The following is a 21,956-nucleotide window of genomic DNA, read 5'->3' as shown; positions in this document are numbered from 1 at the left end:
TGAAAGTTGCTTCCCCTTTTTTATTCTGGGTGACTTGTGTCCATGTTATTGATGATATGATATTGCACATGATGATATGATATTGCACATATTAGTTATTACAACTGATACATTACTGCAAAAACATATACAGGTAAAGGAAGCTTTCCTGCAGCCTTTGGTATGCTGTGTAATCTGTATATGTGTTGAACTCTTGAGAGCTTTTCATTGCTGCAAGTTTTCAACTATTCTTCCCAGGAAAACATGAACTCTTCAAATCATTAGCCTTTCATGACTCACGGGCATGAAACCTGCTGCATAGCTTTCAGAACATAACCTACTGAACCCATCTACTGAACGAAAGGAAGGAACTGAATCAAAGGTGGACATGCAAAGGGGGAGGTCTGTTTTCACATCCATATCAGTTTCTAGATGCTTCTTTGCACGAAAGCATGAACTCAGCTCATGAACATGTGTGTCATGACCAGGATTGAAATTTCCAACAATTCTTAACAGATCAAAAGGACAACAAGAAAGAAGGATCACTTTTACACATAAACCAATGAACATACCACCTAGTGGTACAGTAGAATATAGAATCACTAGATTAGCAGTGTTCATGTTCTCTGCACATACCAGAAGAATCTGAAATTCTGAACTAAAGCAACTGGAAGCAAAGGTGGACATGTAAATGAGGGAAGATTTTTTTTTCGTCATAGCTTTTCACAGGCTCTTGTTACACACCTTAAGAAAAACAAGTTCATGGCTACAAAGTTTCGGATCTTCCTCTTCAACCCACACCCATGAACTGATCTCGTGTCTCCAAGAAAACATGAACTACATACCTTTATCAGATCATACCCATACGGCTATATACCTAGTTAGCCCTTATGAGTTCATGTTCATGGTGCAAACTCCATAGTTTACAACACAAGCTCCAGTTTTTTTTTTTCCAGTTGTTGCAGATCTGGCCAAGACATGGCCATGCAAATGTATGCAGCCAGCCATGTTCTTTGTATACAGATCTTTCTTTCTTTTAAGTGTGACCCCAGGGAGCCAAGAACATGACTCTCCTTATGGGATCTTCTGCAGCCGAGCCGCGGCAGTCGGTAGCACGACTCGGCGGCGCGGTGGTGGTGCGGCCTTCGCCGGCCGGCCTGGCTGCCGGCGCGGCGGTGGTGCCGCAGGACCGCCGCAGTTTGTCACGGAGGGCCTGTTTGACCTCGTGAGCCCAGGAGCCTTCCTCTACAGGCAACTGAGGGGGTTTCATGGCCTCGGCACAACTGAAATCCGAACACTGACGAGCAACCAAAGAGTGTGTGCAAGAAAAGAAAATTGTAGTAGATTCATCAGAGCCTTAGCAGAGGAGGCTTATTTATATGCGAGAGGAGGTGCAAAAAGGGAATTCCACTTGCGAGTTGGGAGTTGGTGCGCCTGGGATCGGGTTCCAATTAGTAGCTGGGTTAATATTGTTAATCCCTGAAGCCCAGGGGTTGGGCGGTCATAATGGTTAACTAGGCTGGTTTTCGTTGGAACGGTGGTTACCAAATGGCCTTTGATAACCATGTCATGAAAGGTAACGTTCTAAAAAGAAATAAATTAAGATATTTAAAAATTAATAGTTTTAAAAAATTTATAAGATAAATTTATTTTTATTTAAATATACTTTAAATTTATCTAGTGTGTCTACTTTACTGCTTAAAAGAGTTTTGTAACCTATAATCAAACTTAGGAAACTACTTTAGAATGATAAGTGCGTAAAGACAGATTGCAAGAATGTAAATGCGAAAATATAAATAAGGTAGAGACACAAACTCGATATAAGCAATTTTTATTCCGTGATATCGGTGGCACATAAGCCACCCCTAGTCCACGTTGAAGCTCTACAAAGGATATGCTCCCGATCACCAAGTTTATTCCAGTCATAGCTCTTAAGCTCTCTTCCTGTCACTTGTGCACTATCTTCACTTCGAGGCTTTACTCAACTCTTAATATCTAGCCATATTTAAAGCATTAGAGGGATTAGAGGGGCTAATGAATGGTTATGAATGAGTTTATCTCGAGTTAGTTCAGTAGCAAATGAAGGAGGAGATGAGAGGGGTATTTAAACCTAACCTCCCAAACTAGTCATTACAATACCTTTTGTACTGACCTGAAGTGTTCGTGTTCATCCAGAGACTCCAGGTTGGGCACTCAAGCCAAAACCGAGAGCCCAACATGTAGTCTAACTCAAAGACTCTGAGCTACTGTCTAGAATCCGGAGTACCCGGTACTCCGGATTCAGACAACTTATGCAATTATCCTAGTATTCGTGGGTGATTGTGTCCCTCAACTTTTAAGTCTAAAAGGGTACTTTGAGTACTGGGACACATTTAAGACTATCAACACGCATCCCTCTAGATAGTACAACATTCATAAACTTAAATTCAAAAATAAAATAAATTTAAACCTATGAGTAACTGCATGCTGCTTCTCTTTTCTTTTTTAGGGACACCAACGCCTTTTAACTTTATCGACGGGACTAAAACTTATTCATAACTTCAATAAACTCATTAGTCACTTAATCGTTTATCATCAATTATCTCTACATATGAGGCCTAGATGCACTTTCAGAGACTATCAACTTGTACTTTGAAAGAAGAGTTTGAAGTATCTTTCTCACCACTTGATCATCGTCAATTTGCTCAAACCTAACCCATTGATGCAAGAATATCAACACATGAGTACATGCCATTAGTATTTTTATAGGTACTTGTTTGATGCCATTAAGCTTAGTCACAAACACATATTATTTCTCATTGTGCACATCATTTGTGGCTTCATTTATTTCAATGAGACAATTCCAAATATCAAATGCATTGGTGAGAGAATAAATATGATTAAATGCATCAATATTTAAACATGATAAAAGTGTACTCTTTGCTAATGTATCTAAAATCCTCTCCTTGTTGGTGACACGTTGTCTCACCCCTTCTTCGATGACTCTGCAAACATCTAAATCTTTAGCTTGCAAATAACAGGTAATAAGAATTTTTCATCAGGGGAAATTAGTGTCGTCAAAATATGGAGCGCTATGGATATCCATCCCAACCCCAGACGTCACAACAATAGGATATTAAGTCTATCAAGAGCACGAGGCTCTGGATACCAATTGTGAGGAACGGTGACGTACTAAGAGGGAGGGTAATTAGGACACTTAAAAACTAATAGCTCCAAAAAATTTACAAGATAAACCTATCTCAATTTCTATCTAAATACGCTCTACGTTTATCTAGTGTATCTACTCTATCGCTCAAAAGGATTTTACAACCTATAGCCAAACTTAGCAAACTACTCTAGGAAGATAAAGGCGCAAAGTTAGACTGCAAAAAATGTAAATACAGAAACATAAATAAGGTTGAGAGACAAACTTAGCACAAAAGATTTTATCTTGTGGTATCGGTGGCACACAAGCCACCTTTAGTCCACGTTAGAGCTCCACAAAGAATATGCTCCTGGTCGCAAAGTTTATTCCGGTCACGACTCTTGAGCTCTCTTCCAGTCACTTGTGTGTCGTCTTCACTTCTAAGCTTTAGTCACAAAGATAAGGATCTTTACGTCCTCGCACAATCTTCTTACCACCACTACACATCAAGTTGGAGGGTCAACAAGTTACCGACGAGTCACAAAGACTCCAAGACACTAACGTACCTCTCAGTACACGGTTGGATCACTCATTGATCTACTCTCTAGGTTGTAGTACATAGCAACACTTCTCTCCAGACCTAATAGTAATAATCACTCTCTAATTATGTGGTAATTTCCTTGGATGAACACTTTTAGCACTTTGATGGTATGGATGTCTTCTCAAGTGTATATGAGCTTTCTCTGGACTCCAGCAGTATACCACACCTTTAAATGACTGAATGGAGGAGTATTTATAGCCTTAAACCTACCAATTAGCCATTGTCCTAACGACTCAGAAAAACTGTGAACACCAGATGATCCAGTGATAACAGTAGTACAAGCAATGGATCATCCGGTGAGTACATCAAAAGAAATTAGCTATTGAAACCTACTCAAATTCATCTGTGTGTGACGACTCACTGAACACCAGATAAATACACCAGATTATCATATGTGTATATATTCATTTTGTAGCTCTCTGAAAATAATAGTCTGATGTGTTCATTTTGTGAACATCGGATCATCCAATGAGGCAAGAGACTCTGCTTCAAACTTTCTATGAACACCAGACTGTTTTTTATTATTCTCACTGGATTATCCGGTGTAGCACCGGACTAATTTTGATATGAACACTGGATTATCCGGTCAGACAAATTTCAACAGAACAACGTTATGTATTTTAGGTATAACTTTTCACTTCGAACTCTGATTTTGATGATATTGGGCTCTATGGAAAGCTTGTGAAGAGCTCTACAAGATTATATAGAAATCCATCATATTTGATCACATCAAAATTCGTAGAACAAGTTTAATTCATTTCTTTCTTTGTTTCGGCTTCGGTGACTTCTCTTTTATTGTATTGAGACCTACTAAAACATATACTTCACAAATATATTAGTCTCATTAACTATATTATTATTAATCATCAAAATCACATATATGTTCTAAAGATATTCTATTACAATCTTTCTAAAGACATGTTCGCTACAAACTAGCTGTTTGACAAAATATTAGTAAATATTTCTTCCCGGAGTTCAAATCGTATTAGTAGTTGAGTCTTAAAGTGATAATTTTAGCTCCAAGAATTCACAAGTTAGAGTTGTGATATATTGAGAGTATTTAGATAAGTCTTCTTATTTCTATTTTAAATAAAAATAGAGATTTAAAATATTTTATTTTAACCTATAATATCAAAATCTGTAGTGAGATGGAAAGCTAAATCAAACATGACAGTAGTTACCGGTTATATGATTTGGTTTCAATTTGTACTAGCTGGTTGAATCTTGGCTGCTCAATTGAGCATGGCTTATGTTATGGGGCTATCAAGGATTCAGCTAGAAAATAGTAATAATAGTTATATTAATAAATCGGCTAAAATAATATAAAATGCATTAAAAAATATCTAAAACTCAAAGAAATATGAAACAAATTTAGTTATATTTGTATTACTATCGTCTACATGTTAAAATTATGAGCATGCATGAAAACATCACTATTTTTCTTATAATTAAATAAATATATTAAATATTTATTAATAAATAAATAAATATTAAAATGTCTAAAATTTGTGAACCTAAACTTCTTAGCTTTTTTCATGCTTTGTAAAAAACGGACGCGGTAGACGCGTGAATTATTGGCCAGCTGGCAATGACGTCCGCACAGCGCCGCAGGCTAGATGCTGTGGCCGTCGCCGTCGTGGGCCCCATGCGTGACTAGGCTCCCACTCTTTTCCGCGTCGCGGGCCCCGCCAATCACTGTCGTTTGTGGTGACTGCGCCGACTGGAGCTGCCTGTCTCGCTCGTGTCAACAGGACAGGACAGGCGTAGGGTTGCCTGCTGCTGGCCACCTCTTTGTTTCTGCCCGTCGCCATTAAAACCGACCGGTGAGCGAGCGATCACCTTCGCTGCCTTCGTTCTCAGCAGCGGCGAACGCAAAACTAAAACGGAGCTTGAGGTGATGAGAATTGAGAACAGGGTATTAGACCATGTTTGTTTGACTTCTGAGAACAAACATGGTTTACTTTTGCTGGTTTCTCGTGATGATTTTTAGAGTAAAAGTAGTCTTTAGCTACTAAAAAATTTAAGAAGCTAGAAACAAGTTTGGATTTGTTTTGTTGGGATCGGAATTCCAGACAAAGTGAGTCTTCGGATACAGAGATATCGAAATGTTCTCAGAGCGATACGTGTTGGAGAAAGAACAGTTTTCGATACCTCTTTCAGTACACTGTGGCTCTATTTATAACCTGTACCCAGCAACCATAGATACGGTTTACAAATCCTACCTCCTCACCTGCTACATTTCTGAAATATCCGGAGGTATTATGATACAAATAAGCATAATCACATAATTACGGCAGTACCTCGGACGACCGAAATCAGGCCCACTTTCTCGAGGTGATTCCTGTCTCCGAAGGGCATCGAAGCCTCCTCCGCTCGGATATCCGTCGGATAGCCTTCGTCCCTCGAGCGAAGGTCAGCTTGCATGTTCGCCCGCTGCGAACGCCGCGGACTGCGGATCTGGGCTTAGCTCGTCAGCCGAAGGTCTCATTCGACTTCGCCGGTACGGGAGATCGAAGGTGCGGACGCGTCTACACCCTTCGATCGACGTAGCTCTACGATCTTCGCTCCTTGCAGATGAAGTCTCTGGAACAAAACCACAACGGCTAGCACGTAGTATTTCGAGTAGACTTCGCGGTTCCCTCCGAAGTGGGGGGGCGAGAGATCATCCCCAACATGTTTGTATTAAAATAGATTTTTAGAGAAGACATATCTTGTAGAAGCTCATCTTAATATATATATATATGTATATATATATATATATGTATATATATATATATATATAATATTGAGACTTGTCATATTTTAGAAAAAAGATATAAGTAGATTTACAATGAAAAATACTTTCAAATGCTTATGTTTTCAATAACTTTGAATGAAAAATACTTCAAATGGTTTTTTTTTCATTTCTTGTATATGTTATTTGTCGGATGATGAACTCCTGTCGCAGGGATCCCGAGAGACCCCTTTTTAGAGATTCGGCCGGGGGATGATCCTGAATGAGTTCGTCAGAGAAATAAATGGAAGTGGAAATAAATGCAACGGCCAGTGGTGGGGGATGATCGACCTAGTGCAAAGAGAAATAAATGCACCGGAGTTTAGACAGGTTCAGGCCGCACGGGGGCGTAATATCCTACTCCTGTGTGGATGCAATATCCTTCCCCGAAGGGGATCCCTCATGGATATGTCTGGTTACAAGAATATATTGTCTAACTGAGAGCTTTAGGCTACCTTGTTCTAGCTCTACTCAAACTTGCTTGCGGTGTTCTTCGGATGATGTCTTCGATCGTCCCGATCTGTCTTCGGATGTTTTCTCGTGTGTTCGGGTTGTCTTGGTCTATGTTCTCGATTTTCTTTGTCTTCTTTCTGTATGCCCGTCCTTTTATGCACTCGCCGGCCACGACATACCCCAAATGGGAAAGAAGTGGCACATGTTCCAAGACGCCACGACTGAGAAACGCGTCATCATTCCCTCTGGGCGAAGTGACAGGGGCGGTGGAAAAATGCGACGCGCGTCCGACCTCCCGTCACTGTGGACGCCCTGGCGCCATTGAGAGGGCCCACCGGGCAGCCACAGAGGCACCCGGTATGTCCACCCTGTCTTGTTCCTCTGCCAGGGCAGGGTGGCAGGCGGAACGCTTTGGTCCTGGCAACGTTATCCCGAGATACTCCGGATGATACGGGACGGGACCCGTGCAATTAATGGACCCACGCCCCTCTGCCAAAGCATGGCAGGGACTGACACTGCGGCGGGAGCAGTTGATGTCAGGATGTCAGGCCGCGCATGCCCATTAAATGCGGCCTTGGACCTCTGACTGGTTGACACCTCGTCGGCGGGCCCTTCTGGGTCGTCGGGGCATCGGGTGTTCTCGCGCGAACCTTCGGGGAACCGAATGCTCGGGGGCTGCCATATGCAACCCCGAGCACCCTCTCCCGAGCGCCTTTGCGCGAACCTTCGGGGAACCGAGCGCTCGGGGGCTGCCACGTGCAGCCCCGAGCACTCTCTCCCGAGCACTTCTGTAGAACCCTCGGGGAACCGAGCGCTCGGGGGCTGCCACGTGCAGCCCCGAGCACTCTCTTCCGAGCACTTAGCTCTTCGGCCCATCGGGGGACTAGGGTATTCGGAGGCGAGCGGGCACCTCCCCGAGCACTTTCTTCCCGGTACTTGGACTCTGTGGGTCATCGGGGAACTGGGGTGCTCGGGGACCAGAGGCTGTGGCCCCGAGTAACTTCTCCTGGAACTTAGATTTTCCTCATCCCGCAGGAGGAACCTCGCAGGATGGTGACGCGTGGCGAACGGCTGGCCTGGTCCTCGGGACTCAGGGACCCCCGGTTCCTGATACACCGACATTATTCTTATGCGCTTGGGATGGATATTTTTTATTGGATTAGATCTTTCTACGGTGCTTGGGAAGGATAATTTAAGCGCTTTTTAGTGTACTTTCAGACCCCATTAATCTCTACTGTGCTCTTTGGTTTTAGACATTCAGGTGTGTCGTGTGTCGATGGAATTGGTTCGTACCATGATGGCTTGAGCTGAAGACAATGCTGTTGCACTTAAAATTCCTGATGCCATCATCTTTGAATCCCTGTAGCGCTTGATTTTTAATTAATCTTTCTGCAAAAGACGAGTTATGACAGCTATGAGGAATATTAGAATGCTGGTGCTAATTTCAGCTGTGATTTAGGTGAATATGTGAGATCCTCCTTATCCTATGGCCAACCTGTTTACTATACTGTTTTAGCTTTCATTAGTGTATTTATTTGTACCTGATGATGAAACACAAATGCATGAGAGGTACACATATTATTTGATGAGCATGTTAGAGTGCATTACGCAAGTCCAAACTGTGAAGAAAATTATCTATTAGAAATTGGCTAATATTCCTTGGGAAGACTTGGCTTTGAAAAGAGCAAAGCCAAGTCGAAGAAAAAAAGTCCTCTCAAAACCATCTTTAGGAAACCTCTCAAAACTAGAAGACGATGCTTAAAACTGGCACGCATGTTTACCGAAGCCAAGACCATCCATGCATGCACATGTTCCTGAAGAATTGGAGACTGAAAATCTGAATAGACAATGAGGAAATCGTTTACTGTGAGACAAGCTGAGAGAGAAGCAACACGTGCTGAAAAAGAAGCAAACCGTGAAGATTTGCATCCACCCATCAGAAGTCCACTTCTTGCATCAATCAATTTTCATGAACCTACTCATTTTCACTTTGCTTCAGAACTTGCAGATCCTCCCAGAAGACTGGCTACAAGTACTTCTGCCTCCCTGCTATATATGGAAATTTTCATGATACATGTTAGAGCAACTAATTTTTCATGACCTCAAATTATGTTCGTTTGGTAATCTTGTACTGTAATTTCAGCACGTGTACCTTATAATGATACTTGTCATAATAGTTCACTCGTAAGTGCTTACCTCTGCGCATCGTTGACTTGCCTGTCATAGAAATAGATTACAGTTTGTCTACTTAATTGTTACAGTGTGTATATAATGTTATTCTGGTGTAACTGGGACTGTAATTTTCTAAAGATATGATTGTAAATTGCTACCTTCTTATTTTTTAAATGAAATTTGATTCAACAGTGGCTGCCTCACCCTCCCCCCCCCCCCTCTTGTCTTATCCTATTTAGCGATTTTGATCGCTTTTAGTTACACTACATTTTGAATCTAAGTTTTTTTATATGACTTTGAGCTAATTTAGCTACACATTAGTCCTTTTTTTTCTTTCTGCTCACGGGCCTTCTTTCTGAATTTTTTTGCAAACAATTTTTTTTGCTCGACTGTAGTATAGACACTCCCTAAATAATATATTCATAGTGAAAACATAAAAGGAAATTAAGGCTCAAAAAAGAAAGAGATTAGCACAGTGGGCCTAACTGTTCTCTGGAATTGGAACAATCTCTGGCCTAACATGTTTGACCTATTGGATTAACTCACTCCGACCCGATCTATCGAGGAGAAATTAGATGATACGACCCGGCCCATATAGAAATGAAGTGGGCCGGCCCACTCTCTGTCAATATAGTCGTAAAAAATTATGTAGTGTAGAGAATATTATTATCTAACTCTAAAAGAAATTCAGATAAAAATATGATTGGTACCATTTCTAGATTTGTAATTTTTTAAATAGGTTCATATATTTATAATTTTTTGATTTAAAAATAAAAAATCGAAAAAAATAGAGTAAGTAAGCAGTGAGCTGTACACACGTGTTTCTCTCATCCAAGGATCCATCCAATTCCGTGACGTCTCTGCACCCTTTCCTACTCCTTCATAAGCTCAGACTTCAGAGCCCTCCCGTTCCATCTTCTGAATTCAGAGAGAGGCCATGGCGGCGATGGTGCTGGGGGCGCTGCGGAGGGGAGGCGGAAGCGGCCACTGTGGCTCGCTCGTCTTTGCTCAGTCGCTCCGCAGACTCGTGAGTCCCCTTTCTCTCGTTCCGTTCACCTCTCTCGCTATTCCCTCCACCTGCCGGGGGAGGGAATCTGTTCCGCGAGAACCTAGATGCGTTCGCGCCGCGCGAATTGTTCTCTCCAATCGATGCGCTAAATTCGAATCCCCCCGGTGCTAGTTCTAGCCGCGGTGCTCTGCCCAGTCGTTCAGGCCTTGGATTCTGTGCTCCATCGATTAGGTCCGACTGTGGGGTAGCGCTTAACTATGGTGTGTGTCCCGCTAGGTGAGCACGCTGGTCGTAGCTGAGCACGAAGGAGGGCTCGTGAAGCCGTCGTCTCTGAGCGCATTGGCGGCTGCGGAGGCCATCGCCAAAGAGAACAGGATTTCTCTTCTGTTGGGTGGATCCGGGCCAGCGCTTCACAAGGCTGCCGAGCATGCTGCATCCAGCCATCCATTGGTATCTGAGGTACTGTACTGCTGTTTGCTAGTATTTCTTACTCTTTGGACACTAGTCAAGCAATTATGAATTGCACAAAAAAAAATCAAAGTAATATGTATTCATCCAGCCATACATTGTTGTTCTTTCGAATCTTCTGCTTATCAGTTGATTGATCTAGCATTGCAGGTGCTGGTTGCGGATTCAGACACCTTTGCGCATCCTTTGGCTGAACCGTGGGCTGAGCTAATCCGTTCTGTTCAGCAGAAAGGTGGATACTCTCATGTTATAGCTTCTTCAACGTCGTTTGGGAAGAATTTGCTTCCACGTGCTGCAGCTCTTCTTGATGTCTCCCCTGTTACTGATGTCACTGCTGTAGCGGAGGCACGGGTCTTTGTGAGGTTTGATATTCTTCTGTTTGCTACGATTTTTAGCATTTTATTCAACATTTGGGAGTGGGATGAGACCAAACAATGGCACTTATGTTAGTTGGGGTCGCATGTGGTTTTGAATGCATGATCTTTGACTGGTCTGTTTTATGTGTTCATAGTGTCCATGGGCCCATTTTCATGTCTTGAGTCCATACATCTCCATTCATAATGAATCTAATGCTTAATGATTTATCGAAATCTCTGGTATAGTTTTTGTTCATTTCCAACCTTCTTTGTCACATTTTCCATGCTAATTTATATTAGTCTTCCCACTGTCCATACCCTTCCGATACTAATTTATATTAGCTTATGGATGTTAAAATGCATGAGCCTAAAGAGTAAAGTCCATAGTACGATCCCCGTTCCCATGAGTCCACAGCTCCCTTCTGTGATGCTTGCTGCTTTTGTTGCGGTCTACTGTATTTTCTTTTGTTGGGGCTTGATGCTTCAGTGTAGAACTCAATGCTAGTTGCTAGATGACATCTGCAGTTTCATGCTTTAATTATTGTATGCTTCTGACTTCAGGCCAATTTATGCTGGAAATGCACTTTGTACTGTGAGATATACTGGAGAGGATCCTTGTATGATGAGTATTAGATCAACTTCGTTTTCCCCAACTACTGAGGCTATGTCTGAAACGAAGGTTGCACCTATCACCCAGGTTGATCTCTCTTTCCTCAGTGAAGGTTTGTTTGGTTTCTACCATATTCTTCTATTAAGAGTTAGCAACACTTCAGGATTATTCTTATTCATATTGTGATGCTCTTTGTTGGACCTTGAGTTTTTTTTAATAATATGGTATTAAAGATCACTACATTGATTTTATTTTCCACGTCCTTGTTAAAGTTTGTAGGATTATTCTTTATTCATATTCAGCAATTCAAAATCTGGGTAATTAAAGATCACGACATTGATTTTATTTTCCACGTCCTTATTTTTATAAAATCAAAACATGATGCAGGAAAAAGGACCTCTTAGTCATGTACTGACAGTTTGTTAATTTAAATTTTTTATGTATATCTAACAGTATCTCTCCTTCCATGTATAGGTAGCTTAGGGAAATCAACATGGGTGAATCTGACATCCCAAGATACAGAACGGCCTGACCTTGCAAATGCACAGGTAGTAGTCACCGGAGGCAGAGGTCTGAAAAGTGCTGAAAACTTCAAATTGTTGGAGCAGCTTGCTGAGAAACTTGGGGCAGCAGGTTTGCCTTGTATCTGATTTTTTTTGTTATTTCCATGTAATTGTTTTAACCTATTTGGCACTGAAATTGTTAGTGTTGATATTTTATCAGTGCCTCATTGAAAATTTATTACACTGCTCACGGTAATTTTCTGAGTGATTACTTTTCTTTTCTGTAGTGGGTGCGACTAGGGCTGCTGTTGATGCAGGTTTTGTTCCAAACGACCTTCAGGTAAGCGCTTCAAGTCTACCATGTGTGCTATACCTTGTCTTATAAAAATAACTAAATGGGTTCTGAATGGATCCAGCTAATATAAAGTTGTAGATGCCATACACTGATTCATGTCTTATGAAGCTAGTAGGCTAATAGCATTACCACCATGATCGACATGCTATTGCATCAGTCCAATAGTTCATAGCAAGCAAGGTTGAGTGAATAGATGTTACTTGGACGTGTGCCCTTTTGTATAGTTCATTGCTATCTCATTTTGTTGGAGTGCTTTCTCCCCCTCAGGTTGGTCAGACTGGGAAAATAGTTGCACCGGAGCTCTATATGGCGTTTGGAGTTTCTGGAGCGATACAACACTTGGCGGGAATGAGAGATTCGAAGGTTATTGTGGCTGTTAACAAAGATGGCGATGCCCCCATATTTCAGGTTCCTCGTCCCTGTTGATAAATACATATGGTCTACTAGTATAATTAAAAAAATCCTCAAAATTCTAAGCCTGTTGCATCGGTGCTGTCCAGGTTGCAGATTATGGACTCGTCGCTGATTTATTCGAGGTTCTCGACGAATTGTTAAAGAAGATCCCGGACAAGAAATAAGTGGCTGTCGCTTCCATGTCTCATTTACCCATATGCTCTTAATAAGATGAAATAATCTCATGATGTGAATACCTGCAGTATCTGGAATTATGTATGCTGTGGTGCTCAACCATTCGTAGCAAACAAATAGGCTGCTTAGCTAGGGTCGCGTTGCACCATTATGCCATCCTACCGTGTGATACGCTTTGCGTTAGAAATAATCAGTGAGAATTTAGACGTGGTCGACAGCAACATGTCAACAGCATATCCACAATATTTGCATCACAAAGTGCAACAGTACACAGAAACAAGCGAGCATGGACGCACGGGCACGAGCCAAGGAGTCAAGGGCCTAACTAATATGAACAGGCGACTGAAACGAACAATCTATATCGACAAACAGCACAACGTCAAAAGAACGGCCATACATGTTGTGTACAATGTTAAAACCTAATTATACATTTGAGTGATTGCGAAAAGCCAATCAGAGGACGGACAAATGAATTTCTATGAGAACATATGACGACGATCGCCAGGAAACCTTATTCTTTTGTGGTCAAAATGAACACGAATGCCAGAAATGAGGTGAAAAACTGTAGAAATATCAAAATGATTTATAAATGCTACAGGTAAAATATACAAATCACGGCCTGTATGAACTAAAGTATTCGATCGTGAGGTGATCACGATTCAGATTTATCAGGAGGGGTTCCAACGAGCCAACCCCACATGCCACCGGAGCTTTGCCTCCGCTTTGCATCTAACGCTGCTTGCTCTGAAGCAGCTCTCTGTCGTCGAAGCAGCTCGACCTCCTTTTCCAATGCGTCCATACTTTGAAGCTTTTGTCGTAGTTCCGCAACATCGACCTAAGGAGGTATTTCAGAAATTAAGTGTGATCAGAACATTTTCAGTTATACTAATGACTGTTCAGAGAGAGAGAGAGAGCTGTATAATAATCTCTCCTAGAGCAATTCACTGCAGAAGTGGAGGGCTAATGTTGTTGGGTTGGCTATAGTGTACAACTAGTCATTTGGAATAATCGGTACAACAAAAGGCCAATATGTACCTCAAGTTTGAAACATCTTGACTGCTCAGCAGCAAGTTGGCCACGGGCAGCTTGAAGTTCCTATACAATTTAAATGCACAGAAGAGTCCAAACATCAGCTGAGAAATAATATTTATATAGACATGGCTCAAATTCCTTTTCAGCGTACACAAACTAAAAAACACAGAAAATATAGTTTTATTTGTACAATGAATAATCACAATTTAACTTTGAAACCACTTTGCTCAGGTTTGTTGAAATGATATTACACACAATGATATAATATTATGTATAGTGTATAAATGAATAGACCCATACAGTATCCAATACAGCAAAAGCTTAATCTCAAATTTTTGGTAGGATGTAGTTTAAAAGTAGCATTTAGACCTCTGAGCTGTTCCAAAAAAATACAATAATATTGCATAATAAGCATAGTCACTCTAAAAGAGAAAGTCCATTAGATGCTTGAAAGAGTATACGGGATAAAAGGAAAAAAAAAAGGAGCTAGTAACCTACAAGGTAAGAGCAAGATGACTTGCCTTTGTCAGCTCTGCATTTCTGGTCTCTGCTTGAGCAATTTCTTCTCTAAGTTGTATAGTTTGCAGCTGTTCCCTGTTGAGTGTTGCTTCTAGTTCCTCTTTCTCAGCTTTAAGAGCTGCTAAAAGCTGTTCACTTGCTTCATCATTTCTGGTTTTCTGGAACTCAGCACAGCACAAAACAAAAGAAAGACAGCGTGAGTATCCCCAATAACTCAAATCATCATTGGCAACAGCAACCGCCATCAAGAATTTTGTATCAGACGCATTCTATTTTATGAGTCCCTGTACTAAGATTAACTGCACTGTCTATTTTGCAGAATTTCAATAGGTACGGACCCTGATTTCTACAACACACACACACACTAGATTTGGGAGGAGAAAAGAAAAAAAAATGTTCTGCTCCCTAGAAGTGGCTAGGCCAACATAGGAAGGGTCATACAGTTCTAATTAACAGGGCAAAGTATCCTGAGCAGGACATTACCAGATCTGAATCAGCACTGTCCATGGCAATCTCTCGTATCTTCCCATCTTGAGAAATTTCAACCTCAGGTTCCAGGGTCCTAGATGTGTTATCTGAAACAGTTTCTTCTTTTGCGGTTGACTGTGAATCTGATTTGAGGCTAAGAGTGTAAACCTGCACATCATACAGAAAATTGTTGGTAAAAGTTAACTCCATGCATGAACATAAGACTTGGAAATGCCAACTACCTCGTTGCTGTATCGTCCATTGTATCCTCCAAAAGAAATGAGATAATCATTTCCATTGTAATTGCTATGCACTAAAGTCATCCCCTAGAAAATAAAAACTTCAAATATCAGAAGCCAAGGAAAATCATTCTGACCACTAAATATTGCTCAAGAGATATACCTCACTGGCAAGGGGAACACATCCTTCCACGGTGCTAACAACTGACCATGTCAGAGTTGACATGTTAAGCACAAGTGTTTCAGACACACCTGTAAAGAAGAGTGTATAAGACTATGAGCTGACTACATGCTTAACATATAAACGCAAAGAAGTTATTTACTTGAAAATAACTCAATGTTTGTTGTGCCACCCTGCTATGATTTTGGGCATTAACAAATAATGTGTGTTACCATTAACCTGTCAGGGGAAAAAAGATAGCAAAACCCACATTCCAAGAAGGCAGCTCTAGTTGAACCATTGCTTCATATATTCTTATTATATCTTACTGGATATTTTATAAGGTTATGTAATATTGTGATCACTCAACACAAATCTAAATAACCTTCTCATGTATAAGCAACAAAGGACCAAGCTACAAGTTGCAAGGAAAAATATACATTCTACCATCATTTAACTGTTGGGTTAATGCTACAAGGTGCAGAAGCATTCCCTTGTTATTTGCAGACATGGTTTATAGATAATGTGGCTTCCAAAATTCTTCAACACACACAATTAGCAAAGAAAAGGATTAAGGGCCTCTGTTTGGCTACGTTGGGATCAGGTGGGATACCAACCCATCCAAACGAGGTCCAATTCAGGAGGCAAAAAGCCACTGGTAACATGAGCATATAAATTGAACTCCACAATGACTACACCATAGATTATCAAAAAAAATATTCTAACATACTAAGTTAAGACATTAAATACTTACCACTTTTGTTATTGCCACCCCCGACTATGTACCAATTCTCCCCAACAGTTGCACCTGCATGGCCGGCTCGCGGGCTTGGAGTCAGACCCTGTTGTTTAGGTTTTGACCATTCCATCTGTAACTCCCAACAAAATTTAGTAGTCAAATATAAAGCACCAGTCTTTAAAGAGTTCCAGCAAGAAAAAGTCCGTACCGTCTGCAAATCAAGGACATGTAAGTCATTGAAACATGTTGCATGAGATCCCCCACCAAAAATCAAAAGATAGCGGTCAGCATGGCAAGCGGCAGCATGATCTGATCTTGGAGAAGGAGGGGTGCCTCTAAAACATAAAGCCAATATCACGATGAGCTGAATTCAGAAATATAGTAATACAATGTTTAGCTTTAAAGGATCATTCCTGTTTTCAGAACATGTGCATGAACTGATCTAGCGATATTATTCTATAATCCATATATATGTGTTATTAAAATACAGTTTGATCAAATGTTTAGATAGGGAAACATATTTTGCACCTTCATAATGAACTATAAATAGGCAATCATTTTTATGAGCTATAAAAATATATTCAAAGTCTTGCATGCAAATTATATTCCCTGATTTCCCTTTTTTTGTTTCATTTTTTCCTTTTCCCTTTTAAGCTAGAAAAAGCTGATGCCTGACTGCCGATTTAGTACTTCCATTGGTCCAGACTTGATTGAGTCAAACTGCAAAGTCTATAACAACAAAGTGGTGGAAAATATGTCGGTGAAGAGAAATTACTGAAAAGTGATAACCTAGATTGTGCACAAAGTAGCTCATTAGCCAAAGAAGCTTCTAAATTCTAACATATGTGGTGAAAGTTAACATGTATACCAATTATGTTAGGGGACTGGTGTACCAATTAAATCTAGGAACTTTTGAAGTACTATTTTATCCTTGCATAGCAGTGACCTTTTTACTAGGTGAACAACTGTGCATAGATCCATCAAGCTTCCTGTACTTACATTGCATCCACATCATCCCATGTCATGGTTTCAAGATCAAGAATGTGCAAGTCATTCAAGAGACATCGTTTTGCATCTTCACCACCAAACAAAACTAGAGTTGTTCCAACAAGAGTCACCGTCTGACCTCCACGTGAAACCTACAGCAGATGAAACTTACATAAGCAATGTACTTCACCTGGGTACAACTCCATAATTATATCAAAGAAATTAAGCATTATTCTGATGCAGAATTTCTTATCAATCATTTTACAATACAAACTTTCAGCTAAAATCAGGCACAACCAATAAAAGAAACCATCAGGGAAAGCACACTAAATAAGGTACATGCTCAAACATAAGAACAGTGGAACAAGAATTAATAATTACTATATTTGGTGTTGGTTCAGAGTAAGAACCATGGATTGAAGAAATATGATTACCGGTGGTTTGCCGTAAGTCCTGACAATTGACCAGGTACTAGTATGCGGATCAAATTCCTTCACTAGAATAAAAACACCAGAAGCGAAGCGTCAACATCAGAAAAACAAATCACAGCAATGAGAGACGTAATTAGCAGAAAAGTATCAAAATAGATTAAAACTAAATTTTAGCAAACCTGTAATGCCTTCAGATGGTTCTTTTGTATGTCCAGCAATAGAGAAAAATTTGTCGTCCCATGATATCTACGAAATGGTACAGAATAACAGGCAACCGCTATTAACTACCGTCCTAAAGATAAATGACTTTGCAAAAGTTCTAACTATTTGTGCAGAAGTGTACCAAAGAATGTCCAGCACAAGGAGCAATTTGTGCAGTTTTAACTGAATCAGAAGATTCTGCTTGCAATTTGGCATCAATCTTTGACCAAGTCAAACTCTTCAGATCCAAAACCTATTTTTGGTAAAAATTGTGAATAAGGAACATTCATTAGACCAGTGATATTTAATGCTTAGCTGCTTTGAAGCGACATATTTGTATTGTCAGTGCCTGTAAATGAATTTGTTTTCCCTCCCATTCATACTGCTATTCAAGCTTCTCACTCCAAATATTATCTAAACAACTTGATTGAGCAAATGCTACATAATTAACTTGGTATTTTCCATGCAGGAAATACCTAAATCATCAAATACCCAAAAACTTATTAATTTGTTAGCATTATTTTGGGGGAAATAGGTGCTTATCCTTGTATAGTGACAACATACTCTATTACATAACAATCTATTAACCCAACAAGTTTGGCATAAGGAGGCAAGGGATGACTTGCATCGTTGACATCACACCAATATTACAAAATGTCAAGTTTAAGAATGAACAGAAATGGACAATTAATCCAGACAGTGCATCCAATATGACAACTAGTTAAGGATAATTTGATCAAAAGCAGTAGAACAGCATATGCACACATAGTCGCATGCTTCCAAGTCATAGCTAATAACTTAAGATTCATATATATGGTCTCGTGGATTGCTGCATTCAACTTCATGTACCTGAAGATCACTAAGGTAACGTCCGTTATGGTTTCCACCAAATATATACATCTTGTCTTGCAAGACAGTCGCTCCATGCTGCAGCAACCATAATTCTCATTAGTGCTACCAAAGTAAATCGAAAAAACAAAAGAGTTAGACAATGGAAGAGGAAATGGAAGATCTGGCGCACCTCATAACGAGGCTTCGGACGATGACCACTGGCAGATAATGGAGTCCATTCTTCACGAGAACTAACATTATCAAGGCCTTCCAGAATAACATCTTTGTCCTGTGTCCCCACAGAACTTTCATTTTCAGAAATGGTTTTTGGTTTTGGAATTGATGTTCCATTTGTTGAAGCTGGTACAACCTGTGGCTCTTCTTTTGGTTTCTAATAAAAAGAAAACACAGATGGATAACTTACTAAATCTGTTAACCAAAAAAACTTAGAAAGCTGGACATTGAGATGGAAATAATCCCATTATGAATATTTAGCAAAAAACAATGAAGCAGCCATTAGTGTCACCTACATGCATTTGAATATCTACAACAGGCTCAGGGTTGAACTCAGGGACCTTGTACCATCCAGGATCTTCCTCCTGCCAAAACACCAATACATCAATTACATCAATCTGCAAATTGTGCACACCGAACAATATCATGTAATCAATCATACCTCCAAGATTTTGACAAAAAGACGCATCGCCTCTGCTGATGGCATGCTTCCGAGCCCATGCCAGCTAAAAACACAAATGAGCAGTGTTTTAAGATATGCAACTCAACGTTAAAATGGTATTTGATCCTGGGTATTTCCCACTCCATCAGCTCCCCAGTCCCCAGGTTGACCCTTCCATAATCTAAATTACACTGATATTTATTGCGGCATAGGTATCTCAATTTCTAAGTTCTGGGCTCGGGATGGCGACAATTCTGGCTTAAGCCTTAGGGGACAGTACATGACAACGAACTATTTACTGTCCCTGCTGACGTCTAGTCACATTTCAAGTTCTAAGTAAATCTACTTTTCCATAGATATAGCCGAAACTGCATAGAAGTTGGCTTCTACCGTGACAACTTGAACCAGGATTTGAGTGCAGGGGTACTAACCTCGTCCATTTGCTCTGCTCCACGGGGTTCCACGCCCTCGGCTTGGGCACATTGCATGGTCCAACTGTGGCCTGCACCGAAACAGAACCCAAAATCACCAAAGCAAATCTCTCCCTGGGAGCCAGAGATGAGCAAACAAACGGTACAATTCAAACCCCGGTCAGCACCAATTCCGGCTAATTCGCTCTAGATCCACGCAAACCTCACCAGACGTCCCGAATTTTTCGCAAAAAAATAAGCAAAAACATCGGCCGACGCGTCACCTGCTGGTACAGGCCGTAAAGGAGGAGTGCAACGTCGTTCTGGAAGCGGGAGATAGCCGCCGAAGAGGTGGCCCCGCCGGCGCCGAACCCGGCGTAGGCCGCGGCGGCGTAGAAGCGGTCCGGGTAGGCGAGTCCGGAACTCGCCATGGCCGGCGCCGAGCCCTAGATCTCCCTACGGATCTCGCGTGGACACCGAACTACCACCGGCGCGAGGCGGCGGTTAGGGTTCGCTCCGCCTCCGCGTCGTCGCCGTCGTCGCGCTGAAATGGAAATATGTAGGGGCTTCGAGCTGAGATCTGGAGGCAGACGGCGCGGCGACGCACGCTTTCGCTTCGTTCGCGGGCGATGCTCTTGTTGGTTTGGGTGGAGCTTTTAGCTTTGGGTTTTTCTGTTTTGTTATTGATTTTTATAATAAATTTTTAACTTTTTAAATATAAAAATCATAAAATATCATTTTAATCAGCTTCTCAGCTTTTAATTTTTTAAAAAAAAGATTTTTAATTTTTTAAAAATCAACTCATAACTAAACGGTTTAATTCGACTTCTAAATTTAAAAAAACGTAAAAAAAAAAGCCAAATAAAACAGACCCTAATGCTCCTCACCGAGGTGGTTATGAAATGAAAGGGAGGTAGAGATAGATGCTGACAGGAGCGGCCATGTGTATGTAACAGGTGGGCTCTACGGAGTCGTGTCACCAGTCTGGTGTTTTGTTTGGGCTAGGGTGCTTTTGGAGTGAATTGATTAACATCTTAAAAGTTATGCTTCGATTATTTGTTATTTTAAACTTTCATTTCAACACTTTGTTATTAAAAATACAGTCTACATTTGATTCCTTGCTATTTTAGCCTATTTTATTGTTTTGATTTATTTCATCCCGCCTGATCATGTCAAATAACCTTTCTACCCCTTGATAGTGGTGGGGTTGGGGTGACCGGAGGGTTGTCAGAGTGGTAAGGAGGGATATCAGAGATGGTAATGGCAGTTGTTCAAATTGAGACTATACGGGGAGTGTTTGGCTCTAGACTCGGTGCTACGGGGTACGGGGAGGCCTTTAGTGGGCTCACCTGCACCGGGGAGGTACTTGCGATGGACGGTGGCAAGAGGAATGGGCAGCGGGCGGTGAAGCTCTGTGGGGGTGTATGTGCAGGCTCGAAGAGGAGAGGAGGAGGCCACCAGGAGGTAGCGTGAGATGAGATGGAACTTACCATGCATTCGCCTGGGTGGAGGAGTGGCCGGAGACGAGAGATTGGCAGTGGTGACCAGAATCAGGGGACGAGTCAAAGGTGCAACATAATGATGATTAGGAAGGAGAGGGGAGGATGGTGACAATGGTGTGGTGTTGAGGAGGACGATCGAAAGGCTATTTTATATACACATGAAGACGGTGGAGCTCGCTGTGATATTTTGTGCAGTAATGGTGGTGTGATAGGTGGCCATGTCGGCTCACGCGAACATGATGTAACATTGGTGCTTGGTGGTTAAGAGCGCATATATAATTTGGATACAGTGTAGCTATAACTGCAAGCATGCGATATGATGGGACGGGGCAAAGGGTAAAAGTATCATTTAACATGACCCAATCGGATAAAAGGAAATCAAAACAAATAAATAGGCTAAAATGGCATGAAATTAATGTGTAATTTTTTTTTCATATAGCAAATTGTCAAAGTCAAAGTTGAGGATGACAAATAAAAGAAGCCTACCTTATAAAATGAATTTTGATATAGTAAATGAGTGTAAATGTGTAAATAATGAACGTTACATGTACAATTTTTATATAAATGTTGTAGTTGATCTCACTAATAAAGATATTATTTTGTGATATTTTATGGCTATACAGTGATTTTCTACAAATAACCCCTCCATTAGCGAAATTAACTATAATCTTCAAATAAAAATCGAATTGACGACATTCTTATTCATACATTTACACCTACTTCCTTGTTTGCGTCTAACATTTCTGAACTTTTAGAACGGCAAATAGTCC

General features: G+C 40.9%; 3 protein-coding genes across 3 annotated transcripts in view; 2 read left to right on the top strand and 1 right to left on the bottom strand.

Annotated features, from left to right (window-relative positions):
* Window positions 1–21,956, top strand: part of LOC133915066 (protein GLUTELIN PRECURSOR ACCUMULATION 3) — an 87,947-nt gene that overhangs the window by 58,179 nt on the left and 7,812 nt on the right. The window lies entirely within an intron of this gene.
* On the top strand, window positions 9,970–13,050 carry LOC133915062 (electron transfer flavoprotein subunit alpha, mitochondrial). The gene is made up of 8 exons (XM_062358066.1): window positions 9,970–10,129; window positions 10,388–10,570; window positions 10,730–10,941; window positions 11,497–11,657; window positions 12,020–12,178; window positions 12,336–12,388; window positions 12,671–12,811; window positions 12,904–13,050. Exons 1-8 carry the CDS (start codon window positions 10,040–10,042, stop codon window positions 12,979–12,981), a joined length of 1,077 nt encoding a protein of 358 aa, XP_062214050.1. The 5' UTR covers window positions 9,970–10,039; the 3' UTR covers window positions 12,982–13,050.
* LOC133915061 (acyl-CoA-binding domain-containing protein 6-like) lies at window positions 13,318–20,351 on the bottom strand. The gene is made up of 18 exons (XM_062358065.1): window positions 19,969–20,351; window positions 19,706–19,776; window positions 19,275–19,338; window positions 19,129–19,197; window positions 18,789–18,989; window positions 18,617–18,694; window positions 17,910–18,020; window positions 17,746–17,812; window positions 17,570–17,631; window positions 17,148–17,287; window positions 16,357–16,483; window positions 16,164–16,278; window positions 15,413–15,501; window positions 15,253–15,336; window positions 15,026–15,178; window positions 14,545–14,700; window positions 14,027–14,086; window positions 13,318–13,826 (listed from the first exon to the last, which is right to left on the bottom strand). The coding sequence occupies exons 1-18, from the start codon at window positions 20,113–20,115 to the stop codon at window positions 13,644–13,646; spliced, it is 1,977 nt and encodes a 658-aa protein (XP_062214049.1). The 5' UTR covers window positions 20,116–20,351; the 3' UTR covers window positions 13,318–13,643.

The sequence above is a fragment of the Phragmites australis genome, chromosome 4 (assembly GCF_958298935.1).
Source record: "Phragmites australis chromosome 4, lpPhrAust1.1, whole genome shotgun sequence".
NCBI lineage: Eukaryota > Viridiplantae > Streptophyta > Magnoliopsida > Poales > Poaceae > Phragmites > Phragmites australis.
The sequence above is the reverse complement of the archived record's forward strand: the minus strand, read 5'-3'. Positions and strand labels throughout refer to the sequence as shown.